General features: G+C 35.1%; 1 protein-coding gene across 1 annotated transcript in view; it reads right to left on the reverse strand.

Moving 5' to 3' along the window:
• Nucleotides 1-16,395, reverse strand: part of Smp_161120 (actin bundling/missing in metastasis-related) — a gene marked incomplete at its 5' end in the record, with an annotated part of 41,201 nt that overhangs the window by 17,346 nt on the left and 7,460 nt on the right. Inside the window, 3 exons of the mRNA XM_018789982.1 lie at nucleotides 1,574-2,233; nucleotides 6,125-6,367; nucleotides 6,527-6,734. Of these exons, the coding sequence (XP_018655371.1) occupies nucleotides 1,574-2,233; nucleotides 6,125-6,367; nucleotides 6,527-6,734 (1,111 nt within the window). The remainder of the gene's footprint in view (nucleotides 1-1,573; nucleotides 2,234-6,124; nucleotides 6,368-6,526; nucleotides 6,735-16,395) is intronic.

Below are 16,395 nucleotides of genomic sequence, written 5' to 3' on the forward strand. Positions count from 1 at the left end.
GACATTATATATATATGTGATTATTTTAATTAAAAACCATTTAATCAGTTAACAAAAAACAGAGGCAAACGTAGTATAAGATGGGCAAAATCAAGCCATTCACACCCATAGTGTATGGAGAAAACAAAAGAGCACAAACCCAGTGTAGATCGGAACAGAATGGAAAGGAGAAATAAGAAAACCAGACAAATAAAAATAAACAATAGTTATGTGGAGTAAACAAAATAATTGTACATAATTAACATGTAAGAAGATTAATAGAAACTTGTATAACATGATGTCAGTTGAATAAAATCTACTAAATCACGGAAACAAAATTATCAGAACAGAGAGTTAAACAACATGTCTAACCTTAAATTGACAAATTATGTCAATTTCTCACATGTTATTCTCAAAACGAAGTATTAAGTTAATCTGTAGTCATCAGTCTTCTGTAGATGGAACCTATCACTATTAGGTTGATACTTCATTATAGGTCTATAATGATTAGACATTGAGTATGGCAGGGTACCATTATTCTACACTAAAGAGAAATATTACAACCAAGTATATTTATCTACAAAAAGATTATGACATCACCCATATCAATGATAACTATTTTACCTACGAGGATCCAATAACAGTAATATAATGTACGTCATTCAAGTTCCGAAGTAATTGACAGAATACAATACTCAATGCTGTATTAAAATGGCTCGAAAGATCCCATTTACGAGTTAGATTCAACCAATCAGTCGGTCAGTCAATTCAGAGAGGATAACCATTCAAAATAATCAAAGTCTAACTAGTTGTCTAAATGGATGATAAATATGTAGAAATTTCAGCACGTTTTGTGATCAGTTTTGAACAACAACTAGGCAAAAGCACAAACATAAGTCAGAATATTTTTTTACACAGGACAACATAAATCTGTGAATACATCTGTACACCTAAATGGGGGAAAAAGTTACATCGAACTCGTGAACCGATTGATGTTAGATCATCATTGAGAACTTGGAAGTACTAGACGGTCTTTTTGTCCTAGTGTGTAACTACTCAGCAGTGCGCATCCACAACCCCGGACACAGGAAACGAACTCACAAAGTTCGGTCTCGCGCGAGAAGGCTTGAACTGTAGACCTCTGAGACGGCATTCGACGGTGTTATTGTCTAACTTCAATCAAACCACGACATTGCGCGACCATCTTCCATTGTCTTCGGTGGGTAACTGCCTCACAAACGACACGGATTATCTCAATTGTGATGTAAATAAATCTTGTTCACAGTCTTACATTTAAAGGTTGTGCAATGTCGTGGATTGATTGAAGTTAGACAATAACATCGTCGAATACCGTCTCAGAGGTCTACAATTCAAGCCTTCTCGCGCGAGACCGAACTTTGTGAGTTCGATTCCCGTGTCCAGGGTTGTGGATGCGCATTGCTGAGGAGTTACATACGAGGAAGAAAAGACCGTCTAGTGCTTCCAAGTTCTCAATGGTGATCTAAAATTAATCAGTTTATCATCTTAATGAAATTCAATAATTTCCACGACCCTTTACTAACAAAAAACGTTAATTAGAACTAATGAATGTTACCTGGCATAACTTGATCAAGTTCATCCATTTCCATACTGAATGGATCTGTTCCACTTCTTTGATATGAATGTATATCATTATTACCAACAACAACTGAAGTAGGATTATTAGTAGAAGTGGCATCAGAGATTGAAACACTATCCAGACAATTTTTTGAATTGTGACATGAATTAGATAAACTTGTACTATTAGCTAATTTGTCAACTTGAGATTTTAACACTGTTGAAGGATTAGCATACTTTGTTTCTTCATCATGATAACTTTGACTGACAGCGGAATCATTTAAATCAAGTTTATTTATACTATCTGAAACAGACCAATTACAATTATTCGTATTACTAATATTAGTAGTATTCGGTGAAGCATTTGTTGTATAATGATATTGTTGTGGATTTGTAGAAATCGAATTACGACTTGATGATTGATGATGAATAAATTGTTGATGATTGGTCATATCAATTTTAGCATAACGAAATCTATCTAATGTACTATCTATATTTTCATATGAATGAACAATTGGTAATTGTGACATGGAAAATTTACGTTGTGCTGCATGAGCCAATTGAATGAGATTTGTATAGACTGGAGGTGGTACAGCTTGTTTCGGGTAGAGTACAGTGGACGAATCAACACCACTATCTTTGGAAGAAGCTTTGCCGACTTAATTTATTTTTTGAAAAGAAAACAAAATGAAAAGATAAGAGTGGGAAATACACACACACACACAAACAACAACACGATATTTATACCTAGCAGTAATTAAGAGAAAAATTATAAATACACATTGAAGGATGAGTATAGACTGTAAACAATTAATAAGACAGGCATAAACAAAGTAGAATCTGTTTAAATTATCATACTTTATTATAAATTAACAGGATGAGGGAAAAATTGAAATGTTTCTTTGTTCTGGGGTATTGAAAGATAAGAAAGGAATTCATCTGTGTGCTACAACAACTGAGTTCACATCTAGGCAGTTCTGTAAACGAGACTGACCCAGATGCTGCTTGGAAAGACATACGAACAGCTGTGGAAACAGCAGTAACATCTATTAATTATTTAAACCATAGCGCTCCAAAAACCCAGTGGATTTCTTCCAAGTCTATTTCACTGATGGATTCGCGTAAACTCATCCCATCAGGCTCTGAACACGACGAAGAGCGTAAACAAATTAGATCTAGGTTAACTAAAAGTCTAAGGAACGATCGTAAGCAGTGGTGGGCAACGAAAGCAAAAGAGATGGAAAAGGCAGCGGCTGTAGGCAACACCAGGCAACTATTCAGACTAATAAAAGAAACCGGAATTAAGAAGTCAAGTGTAAGTGAGACAATCTCGGAAAAAGACGGAACCCTTATCTACTCTCAACCCAAACGTTTAGAACGATGGGCGGAACACTTTAAGGAGCAGTTTAACTGGCCTTCAGCTACTGCACAACTACCCACTATTCCCAGAAAACCTGAATGGAGCATTGAAGTAGGCCCCCTGACCCTACTTGAAGTTCAAAAGGCTATAAGTAATCTGAAACGAGGAAGAGCAGCTGATCCAGATGGATTGGCTCCAGAGGTCTTTAAATATGGTGGTACAATTTTAGCGATTAGGTTGACTAATATTCTGGCTAAAATCTGGGAGACGGACGTAATCCCATCCGACTGGTCACAATCTCTGATTGTCCCAATATATAAGAAGGGGTCAAAATCATCCTGTGATAACCATAGATGGATTAGTCTGACTAACATAGTATCTAAAATACTAGCCTCATTAATTATCGGGCGCCTAACTAAGACTCGTGAACTGCAAACACGAGAAAATCAGGCTGGCTTCAGACCTGGTCGTGGCTGTATCGACCACATATTCACCATTCGTCAAGTTTTAAAGCACAGACATGCTTATTGGCGTCCGACAATGATAGTTTTTCTTCACTTGAAAGCAGCATTTGACTCTGTAGACCGAGAGGTTCTGTGGCAGTGTCTGTCATTAAAAGGTGTACCTCAGAAGTACATAAACCTTGTGAAGGCTCTTTACTCGAACACTACCAGTCTAGTCAGAGCTTATGGCGAACTGTCATATGATTTTACAACCTCAAGTGGTGTCCGTCAAGGCTGTCCATTATCCCCATTTTTGTTTAACTTCATTATAGACCTGTTGCTGAAAATAACACTCTCGTCGACTGAATTTTCAGGAATTGATCTCCTACCAGGAGGTTCACTTATCGACTTAGAATACGCAGATGACATAGTCCTGTTTGGTGAAGACGCTGGCAAAACGCAGTCTTCTGTTAGAACTGAGTAATAATGCCAGGATGTTGGGGATGCGTTTCTCCCCATCCAAATGTAAATTGTTACTCCAGAACTGGCCTGCATCAACGCCTGAACTAAGGATAGGGAGTGAAGTAGTCGAGCGCGTCGACAACTTCACTTATCTTGGAAGTCTGATCAGCCCTAATGGGTTGGTGTCTGACGAAATCTCAGCATGGATTCAAAAAGCTCGTTTGGCTTTTGCCAACTTACATCACCTATGGCGAAGACGAGATATCCGTCTATCAATTAAGGGACGAGTATACTGCGCAGCAGTTTGTTCTGTTCTACTTTACGGCTGTGAAACATGGCCATTAAGAGTTGAAGATACTCGTAAGTTACTAGTATTTCACCACAGATGCCTCAGAAATATTGCTCGCATCTGCTGGGATAACCGGGTAAGTAATAGTGAGGTTAGGCACCGGGTATTAGGGAATGATGGTAAATCAGTTGATGAGGTCATGAATCTTCATCGACTGAGATGGTTGGGCCACGTGTCAAGTATGCCTGAACACCGATTACCACGACGCGTAATGTTGACTAGTGTAGGGGATGGTTGAAAGAGAGTTAGGGGCGGCCAAACCAAAACATGGCATCAGTGCTTGAAGTCACTAACTTCTAGTCTGAGCCATGTTGGCGGATACAGACTACCTGGTTGGGGTCCACGTGACTATCGTAACCAATGGTTGGAGACTCTGTGTGACATGGCTCAGAATCGATCACAATGGCGCAGGTGTATACACTCTTTATCTTCCCTTAAACCTTGAGATTAAAATTGCTTCATAACTTTTTTCCTTCCTATACTATATCCTTATATACAACCTTTCTTTATATACTACCACCACTAAATTAATTACTTCTATGAATCCGGTGTTGATCTTGTTGTGCTAACGAGGTATGGCAACTTGGACCGATGCATAAATGTGCCTGGTCCTATGTTGTAGCTGACTGACTGGCTGACTGTGTGCTACATTGTGTCTGATAATTTTGAGCCATATCACTTAATATCTCTCAAAGTATGGAGTTGGATTATTTTATGGACTACGAATAGTAATTTTGAAAACTATAACGTAATTCATATCAATTCTCAGTGACTCAATGGATTAGCACGGTATGTTGGGTCTAATCACCTTGAGTCTAATACAAACCTATTATTTAAAGATAAGGAACTGAAAAGGTAAAAGAGGATAACGCAAAAGGTGGTAGAATATCATACCAGTTCAAGTTCAGTCAGTCTTAATCAACAAAGAGTATGGTGGAATTGTGGGCTATCCCAAGCTGTTATACCAGATTAGAATGATGACATGAAACTAACAAGGTGAATAATAAAGGAACCAAAATAATTTGTAGTAGTAATGATAATGAGAAAGACCAAACATTGAGAGTGTATTTCGAAGAGACAAAATGAAAAGTTGTGGATAAAGGAATACTAGGACCCAAGATCTATATTGAGATAAGCTTGATGGGTTTGAATCAATAATCAAAACCGTACAGCCTTCATATATTTTCTACTCTCATAGATCGTGTCCCACAGTCGCAAGGTGATACAGAAATGATTGGTATATAGTGTACTGGCCCTTTCGTTTTCAGACAGACATCTCACTTACAATGAAAGTGACGCGAATTGACAAAAGCCAAACGAGCTTCCTGAACCCATATCGAGATTTCGTCGGATATCCACTCATTAGGGCTTATGAGACTTCCAAGATATATACCGTTGTCAACATACTCAACTACTTCACTCCTTATGATTTGAGCAATCAAGACTAAATGAAATAACATACAACTTATTCCCATTTGTAAGCTAATAATCTATTCAAATTTAGCCACTGCTTTTAGATCATTTCTCATGAAGACACCGAATACCAGCTACCCGGAGGTTTCTGAATTTTTTACTGAAACTATGTTTGAAAAATCAGATTTGTTGTTTATGAGGAGTGATTATGATTGAAGGGTCATCAAGTGAATAGTTCACAAAGTGTTCAATTCATTACTCAAATTACCTGGTCTAAAAGTTTGATTGTTATGACATTTAAATCTCAAAAGTATAATGTCAGGATTTAAAAGTCGGGTTAGAGGTGCAAACAGCACTTCATCTACTTCTACTTAATCAACCGGGCATTATCTCTAGTCATCACATCCATGATGTCTACGATAGTCAACGATGCAAAAATATATATAATTAAAAAGTTGTGTAGCATTTCGAAAAGCTCGGAATAAGTAGTGTGTTTTTGTGTAGGCGTGTAAAACAACTTACCGGGTGGATTGAAAGACAGAGCAGTTATAGAAGCCCGTGCAGGAGCATGACCTCCTCGTTCATAAGCAGAACTTATTGTATGACGACCACTATTTGGAATTGGAGGATCACCAGTAGTACCAGTAGTAGTAGCAGTAATCGGTGGATAGTTTTCCAATAGAAAATGTTGATTAGCAGAATTAGATAAGGAAGGAGATGTAGGATTATTTGATAAATGCGCAGGAGCATTTCCAGAATCACTGCCTACTTCAACATATTCACCACCATCACCAACGTCATCATCGTTACTATCATCATGATTCTCATCATCGTCAGTGCTCATTTCCAGTTTACTTTCATTGTCAGTCATTTTTATATTTTCAACTTCATTGTCATCATCTTTTCTTAGTGCATAGTTCTGACCATTCGTAGTGATATTATCATCATTATTATTACTATCAGTCAATTGAGATTGTTCACTGAAAGCGATCATAGATTTAGCTACCATATAAGAATCGATTTTATCATGGTGGAAACCATTTTTTAAATAATTTTTTGAAAAATCATTATCTCCATTACTTGCAGTTCGATAGTGACCTGGTCGACATAAAGTTTTAAATTGAGTTTCTCCCTGAAATTATAATAAATATTACTCATAAAAATTAGTAGTAAAGCAATTAGTACAAGAGAATTTGTAGAGACTACAGAATTCTCAAAGTTCAAATGAAAAATTCATCTTAGTTAGACCATCAATAAAAACGTGGAAGCACCAGACGGTCATTTTGTCCTAGCATGGGACTTCTCAACAATGCATCACTAGTGAGCACTGCCAGATGCGAGACAGTTATTCACCGCAGATAATGGATGAAAGTTGTGCAATATCGTGGATTGATTGGAGTTAGACACTAATACTGTTGGGTTCCAGCCGGGTAGTCTAGAGATCAGGCATTCGCGTGTGAGGTCGTGAATGTACACTGCTAAGTCCCACATTGGGACAAAACGACCGTTCATTGCATACACGTTTTTGATAGTGGTCTAGCTGAGATCAGTTCATGACTTAAACTATCAAAATAACTAGTAGTCAATTATTTAACGTTAAAAAGTGGACAACAACACATTGTTCACTGAAAGTGAACCGTTTAACTTCATTTCATTCAAAAAGCACTTTCATGGAGGTATTCACATATAGCACAGTTACGATTAACAGAGTAAAACAGATGCATTTGAATAACCTTACTGGTTTCCCAACTAATACGTTACTCACCCTAATTGTTGATCACTGAATAGTGATCACAAATAAAAAGTATTTTTCACAATCTAAACATTCCTTACAGTGATGCATTTCATTATATTGATCGACATGGAGTAGAATTAGACTAGATAGAGTGATCTGAAATATCAGTGATTAAACGAAAATTTGAATTAGCTATTACTTTCAATTGAATAGCTATGTAATTAACGAACAGATGTGTGCCTAACTATAGAGCTTAGCGACGATTGCTAAAGGCTAATTGGGTTTTGATAGTTATTAAATAAATCAAAAACTGATTACCGCATACAATTACGTCACTATGATTGTAACTAAATTAGTTCTCCATGGCCATGCAGAAAAATTCTTTCAAATTTAATCGACAGTTAATACGTATTTTTCCAGCTCCAACCAATATATTCTTCGCCTAGGCTCATTTGGTAATTATTAGTACTATTTTAGATAAATAGCATAATATGAGAAACTAAAAAGCGATATTAAAATTAAAAAAGTCTTATATAAGTTAGTATTTAGTCGATGATAATTAACAAAATAACTTTTTTATGCTAGGTTTCAAATACTCTGTACTTCACTAAAATTACAAACCTAACAAACCTAGATAACGATTGAAAATGTGGAAGCATTGGACGGCCGTCTCGTCCTAGTATAAGACTCCTGAGTAGTGCACATCCACTATCTCTCATGAGGGGATCAAACTCAGAACCTTCGATCCTGTGCTCGTACGTTTAATATCTAGACCACTGAGTCAGGATTCTGTACTTAATTCAGATGAGTCATGATAGATAGCCAAAACAGATTTGGACAGTCAGATCGGTATCTTAAAAATTAACTCATTTTCATAATTTAAAAACAAATGGAATATAAAATCAAAAATATTGCCGTAGACTAATCAACGCTCGGTTGAGCGAAATCGTCAATGATTTTAATGAGAATTAGTAACTTCTGAAATACAGATAACTTTCTAGGATATATGTAGTCGTATCATACGTAAATACTGACTTCGATGGTAAGACAAGGTATAGAACGGACAGGACTGAAGGTTCTCTACAACACAACAGACCAGCTGGCCTTAGGTTACTCTTTAAATTAAAATGATAGATTGATTAATATCAATTTCAGATGACATAGTCTTCAAAAATATTTATTGTTAAAGACATTACATGTGTGAACGCGTATATTCTTTCGTTTTATATACACAACAAAGAAAAAACACAGATAATCGATCGTTTTTATGTGATCAAAAGTTATAAACACTAAATAATGAAGATAGGAATGTGAAAATCCATGGAAGATGAAATAACAATGTATATTTGATTATCAAGGAACGTATGTGCTTATGTATTTTAATTGTACAAGTGAATGCTTATATTACTGATCATAGATGTGAATAGTTAGGTGGAATGTAAATATATCCAAATCAACAAACAAACACAGGCGAAATTTATGGACGTGGACGCGTGTGTGTGTGTATGGGTGGGGACGTTGAATATTTAGGTAGACAAAATAACATCCATTCATGAGGATACTTCGTGTTAGTGAAATGGAAAATAGTTAAAAATGACGAGAACAATAATAAATATAAATGAGAACATTCTGCTGGATAGAACATACATTTCAGAAAACAAAGTATGAACCAAGCGACAAAACAGATAGCTTATGAATGTGATTAAGATGAGTACTAACGTGAAAATTTAGGGGAAAAGCTATGAAATCACAAAGAGAAAAGTACACAAATATGATAACAATTGAATAGCAAAATAACTATTTTTTCCAGATGGAATTTTATTGCTTTTATACAACTTAGAGAACATTATCACCATGAATTGACTTTAATTATAAAACCATTAACAGTCATGGAGCATTGAACAAATGTGCACTTAAAACCTAATGAACAAGACTGAACACAGAAACTTCAGGCATTAAAGTGAAAATGATAAAATCCAACCATTAATATGGGGATTCGAATTGGGATAAAATACGTGTCCAATCAGTCCTTAGCTTTCAGATAATGTCAGTTTGTAATGAAAATAGCTTCATAAAATTACTAGTCATCATATCAGTTACATGGCTTAAGCTTATAAAACAAGCTATCATGAAAATTCACATGTTTTAAAATGTCACAGAGATAAAAGCATCATATTAAAAAGAGTAAAATCACTGACGAGAAGAATATAAATAAAGAAAATCAAATGTGAAATATGAGACTTTCGTTTCTACTATTCATGTAGATATATAAATAAGTGTCAGCTGCCAGGAGGTCCGCACAAACGTTTGGACTACCACTTTTGTAAATGTCCATTCATCGCCAAAATTAGTTTCCTGTTTTAGATCTGTTTCAATCGATGAACTAAAATTATCGACTGTGTGTACATACGCAGCTCCATAAAATGCACCTATATCGACATTCTTTTCTAATGAAGAATTCGAGACGTACTACTCCAGTACTCTGTAGATTTTCCTACTCCTCTGTTTTCGGAGAGACCAGAGGCGATTACCATAGAACTTGTACATCAAATATATTCGTGATGAGAAATATCATAAGAACAAGAACGACCGTAAACAATTATGGATGCATTTTAGTGGTAGCTAATCACTGACTAAAAATTTATCGCTAAGACGATCACAGAATTAGTAAACTTTTGCTAATAATGTTAGAATATTACTAGTAATGGCAACCATGATTGGTATTTTCTAATTCAGTCTATCTCATACCTTTCGCCGTTTACTGATTGACTGTTACTACTTTTAGTTCGCTGATTTTTTGTGTTTGAAGGCTGTGCTTCCGTTACTATGGTTAGTAAGCGGCATTATTTCAGCTTTTTTTGTTTGAACTTCAAGGTTTTTTCCACATTTCATCTTTCTGTTCTAGCGGCTAATTTTTGAAGTGTTGTATGCCAGCTGCTGTTATCAATTCCGCAATAGAATCGTTTACAATAAGATACATCATTCGTTCTTGAATTTATAAGAAGTGTAGGCCAACTGGAAATCCCAACAATAATTGTCTTATCAAGATATAACATTTATACATATTTCTTGATTATTCACAAATTAAACGCTCATTAGATGAGAATCTTGAAGAGATTCCACATATTTTGTTCTGAGGATTCTTTACTTTAACTAAACATATGGTGTTTCATAAACTGAGTATTATTATTATCATATCGGTGAAAGTATAATATACTGACGATCTTGGGCGACACGTCAGCCAATCAGTAAATGCGGCATAGTCACAAAACAATTGACAATAAAAACTGATAAAATGACAGTGGAATAATAGCTTTTTATCTGAATATTTGAACTTTACATGCCCAATTATTCTTTGTAGCAAAGAAAAAAGGTTAGCTTCACATATTAGGAGTCAGGTAGTATTCTGAGTTCTCACTAAATGACATGGGTTATAATGTAAAAAAGTTGGGGTTAGGTATTAGGAGTAGGATTGAAGTTTTGACTTGGGTTTACAAATTACGGTTGGCATTTTCAACACGAACTGACATCAGTTATAATGCAACGACTTGCCACCCTTCTGTTTACAAACTTAGAAAACATAGGGTTAAGATTTAGAGGAAGTGTTAACAAGGGAGCATATTATATAGATTTATTAAACACTCTTGACTACGCATTGAGTCATATTCAGCACTTTACCAACGATTTACCTTAGGAGCAGGTATGTTTTGACATGTAGGCATCACCTTAAATTCTAATTTCGGTTGCGCAATAGATATTTTTATTGGTCCCGAGCATTTTAAGGATCAATTATTGTCAGTTTTCATTCAGTTACTATTAACATACAAGTTATCCATCATTCCACTTTAGATTTCGCGCGAAATACATGATGAGCCATCTTGATTCTGATTGGTTAACTTAAGGCTGTTAGTGTATGGAGTAAATGAGTAGTCTAATTGGGAAGTAATTCGATGACTTTAACAAGAAACAGAATTGTGAGTGCTGTTTAACTCAATAAATGTCATGTATATTCTGAGAAGGATAAAATTTCCGATAGCGTGCACACGATAAACGAGAGACAGAAGAAACTTAAGATTGAATGAATGATTAAAAGGTGCAAACAATAACATGAAACTTATTGAAACCGAAGATTGATAATTACATTTGTTCCAACACTAACAGTAAAACCCAGAAATCACATCCTAAGCTATTATAACTTGTATAATTCAGTCCATAATGCAGCTCGGAAATAAACGACACATTGTCTACCTGTTGTAGATTTTGATCAGTATGGATTAAGGCGTCGATATTTCCTCGAGATCTTGAAGTTTATAGATTCTGAGTGGTTTTCAACCAAGAGTTTTACAATAATTATTTTATTATTGTAACTAATTTACCGAAAAAAAGATTTCGTATATTTAGCTTTAAGTGTGAAGGGCAACAAGCTAATATCTGCGCCTGTCTAAGTTGAAGTACATCAAACGAGGTTCAAGTCTGTGACTTAGTAATTAAAAGCCGAATGATTTAACCACACCAAAGAGACAATACACTAGCTTACTTAATTACAGCCGGATGTCTGCTCTCATCTTTTCGGCAAACACGTATATCTCCCCTCCAGTTTGTCAAAAATACCAACTTGAACTAATTATTCATGTACTTTTTATATTTACCTCACAAAAAACGTTATGTTTATCATATTTATCAGATAGGAAAGATATATTAGTTGTGTATATTTGAACTGTTAAATTGATACGAAATGCAAGCAAGAAAACAAGATAAAAGAACAATAGTCAACAATGAAATGGATAATTTGCATAGTTTTGCATAAACATTTTTTGAGCCTAAGTCTCTCTGTACAATACCATAACTAATATGAACAGTATTAGCGATGGGAGTAGATTAGCTATTATATATATAACCTTCACATATGACAGTTACTTTGACATCAATGTACCACCATACAACTAATGCACTTGAATACACTTAATTTGAAACATTTTATATTAACAAATAAAATCTACTAGGAAACTCATTGGAAAAGGTTTTTTAGAAAATGATGTTCACCATTTAAATCAGAATTATATATCACTGCCTTAAGCTCCTTAACTTCAACCAATAGTTTTTAGATTCGTACTTCGATACAAATTTTTCAGCAGATGCAAGCCAGTGCCTCGTGAGTAAAGCTGTATATAGTTATTGAGTTGAATAACTTTTAAAAAACAATTACTTGGTCATCCGGATAATAATGACCGACAACTAAAACAAACGCGATTCAGGCACCCTTCGAAACTTTGTGTGCTGTTCCATAGGATACATTTCTTGTACGAAGGCATACCGTACTATATGGCTGTCAAAACCTTAGAAGGTGGGGTCATGACCGGATAACTAACAGATAATCACCTTAACCTATGAACCCCACTATCTAAAGTGAATGTAACAATCGGGATGGTTATTAGATGTATGAACTATGATTTTCACGAGAACTACAGGTCTACGATTCGATCCCTATCGATGCTCTGGATCCGCAGTGTTGAGGGTTACCAAACTAGAAGATAGACAGATATTCAGTGCTCCTTATTTTCCCCATATTTTTTTCTGGTTAGTATCAGATTATGTGATGTGAACTCTCTTTTAGTCAGATAATTTCCACAAACCTTTAGAATTAGTGGAAGATATGGGTTAAGACGTAGACTTTACAAGACTTTCCGATTAAATGGTATGACTTTTTCTTTTGTTCAGACTATGATGTGTCTTATGGAGTCCTACTTCTACTCCAGTAAACAATCAACAAACAGCTAGGATGACATTCACAGTTGAAAAAGGTAAAGGAATCACCGGGTAAACAATAGTGAGGTTAGACATAGGATATTAGGGAATGATGGTAAATCAGTTGATGAGGTCATGAATCTTCATCGACTGAGATGGTTGGGCCACGTGTTACGTATGCCTGAACACCGATTACCTCGGCGCGCAATGCTGACCTGTGTTAAAGACCGATGGGAGAAAGTTAGGGGCAGACAAACCAAAATGTGGCATCAGTCTACAAAGTCACTAACTTCTGGTCTGAGCCATGTTGGAAAATGCAGATTACTTGATTGGAGTCCGCGCGACTACCGTAACCAATGGCTGGAGACTCTGGGTGATATGGCTCAGAATTGATCACAATGGCGTATGTGTATACACCATTTGCCTTCCCTTAAACCATGAGGTTAAAATTACTTTATACTTATCGGTCTCCGAACTTATCCTTTCTCCCTGTATCATATTCTTATATGCAATATTGTTTTATATATCGCTACCATTGAAGTAATGGTTTCTATGAATTTGGTGTTCATCTTGTTGTGCTAATGAGGTGTGGCAACTTGGACCAATGCATATATGTTCCTGGTCCTACGTTGTAGATGACTGACTAAGGTAATACAATAGGATAAAATGTAACTACTACTGCATAAACACAAAAACGATATGTAGATGATAAGAAACAAGTGGACGGCCGGAGTGTTCAGAGTTTATAATATTTTATGTTTTATTTACCACAAAGACCTACACCGTTGTCATAATGACTGATTTTTTTCTAGATTATCTAGACGAAGATATAAACAATATCACTATTTTATTAGTAATGTAAAAAAACCATAAGGCATACGTTTGTGGTAACATAGGGCACACTAATATTATTTTAAACAAAGAACTCATATTTTCGGATTCGAAACATGGGTTTCGTTCCACTTTTAACTTATCAGTTGAATGTGCCTGGATCCCAATTTCAATATCTGTACTGAGGTTTGAATACAATTTTTTAAATTGGCTCAATATTTTCTATTAATTGTATGAAGTTATATTTCTTGAATATCATCAGTAACGGGAAAGTGAGAAACCCTATTAATCACAATAAATAAGAAGGACCGAACATAATTTGAACAAATGATACATACACAAAAATCGGCGACTTTATGTATAAATTTCGGTGGATGAATGAGACCATAAGGTAAAGATTAGCACAGAACGAGAGGGATTCAGTTTGAATATTTATAAAAATTAAGTTCTTCCATCGACAACGAAATAATATTTGAGAACAATCATTTCCATGAAAATTTTATTTACATATGTAAAATTTATTGATATCACGGCTATGAGAACTGACCTGAGAGAACTCAATAAAAATCAATCATTAATTTTGAAACAGTTTACAAGAGAAATAAGTGTATTGTAAACAAATATCTCAAAGTAACAGAAGAGTAAATTACTTCACTCAAAAGATTTCTTTATAGAAAATTTTTTTAAAAAGACGTGTATCAATCATCATAAGCCTAAAGTAAATAAGAGAAACCGTACGATAACAACTTACGAAACTGATAATTCAACCAAAATGTCTGTTTTAGAAGCTTTCTGCTGTTAAGTTTGACTTGTTACATAGACCCATGAAATTCAGTTACACATACACAGGATAACAATAACTTGGTAATTCATCGGACTTGAAGGTCAAAGGCTCCGAGTGTGGTCCCCTAAGAAAACCACCTGCTTCAGTTTGGGCACCTGGGCAGTATCACAGCCCTCACACAAATCAAATGCGATTTGTGCGGTGCATATGTATCTGGTACCCCTTTGTACCAATATTCATGTGTTTAAATAAATAAATAAATTCATCAAAAGGGATATTTATTGATTAGTACAAATAAAACAAGAGTTCTTCTTGTTCTAGATTAAAAGTGGTTGTTACTCATGAGTCTCACGAATAGTGTTGCAACCTAAAAAACATACTTTCAGATGGCCATTGAATTATAAAAGAATCGTATCATCAATTTGAATTTATGCATTATAAATTACAGTCTATATTTGTTTAGTACATTATTTGCTTGTTTGTTTGCCGTCTAACTTTTCAACCTTCGATTACATTTATTCCTGTTATATCTGACAATTTATTTCCCACATCATAAAAACTGTTGTATTACCAATATTAATTCACCTTGGCAACTATAATGTCATGTTTTTTCAATGTAGAAATAATTAATCTTATTGAAAGTTCTATAATACATGTTATTTTTATTGAATACAAATGATAAACTGATAGATATTAAGAATTTTGACAAACGTATAAGTAATTTAAAGAATTTATGAAATACACATATACTCATTGACAACTTATAAATACTAAATGAAGTGGTACACTTTACAAGGTAAAAAGCATCAATCACAGGTAAGTTTGAAAGACTGTACACACACAGAGGATTAGTTATTCTATGGATTAGTTATTCTATATATATATATATATATATATATATATATTATGAAGTTATTCAGCGTGATTTATATGTACTCAAATAATTTAAAGAAACTAAAAACCCATCCAGACAAAAATTCTTACAAAGCTGTATATTTACATCATTGTAACTCATCAATGTACACATTTGACGTTCATCAATTTGACTATTTACTACCTATGAAGGTTCTCACTGTAATATACTGTCATCAGACTTGACACAATAATTACGGTTCATAGCTCTGCTCATGAGGTTGCACATGAGTTGTTATATTATTATAATCACTAATAGTTCTCTGTGATTAAGTTTGCTTTATGCATGTTTACTAGTCAATTAAAATAATTCACCGTAGTTAATTTTACAACGAAATCATCTCAGGTAAATTGGCAAAATTTTAATAGTGGCTGATAATTTTTACTTACTGCCTTCTCATGACGGGAGTGTTGTTTACGAAAGTGAGAGGACGAAAAGCGAATGTCCGGCGCTTTAACCGGGTTGGTGGACACGGAATGTCCACCTAGGGGAGTTGGAAAACCCTGATTCCAAACCAATGGTGCACATGGGCTCCAGGATCCTGAGGGAACAAATGGCGTACGAATCAATCGTTGGTGACCGTCTACCATGGGACTGCATCTCCTCATGATGCTCCGCTGCCTTGTTTATTTATTTTTATTTATTTATTTATTTAAACACATAAATATTGATACAAGGAAGCACCAGATAAATATACTCCTCACAAATCTCATTTGATTTGTGTGAGGGCTGTGATACTGCCCAGGTGCCCAAAATGAAGCAGGTGGTTTTCTTAGGGGGCCACA

Source organism: Schistosoma mansoni, chromosome W, assembly GCF_000237925.1.
Source record: "Schistosoma mansoni strain Puerto Rico chromosome W, complete genome".
Taxonomy (NCBI): Eukaryota; Metazoa; Platyhelminthes; class Trematoda; order Strigeidida; family Schistosomatidae; genus Schistosoma; species Schistosoma mansoni.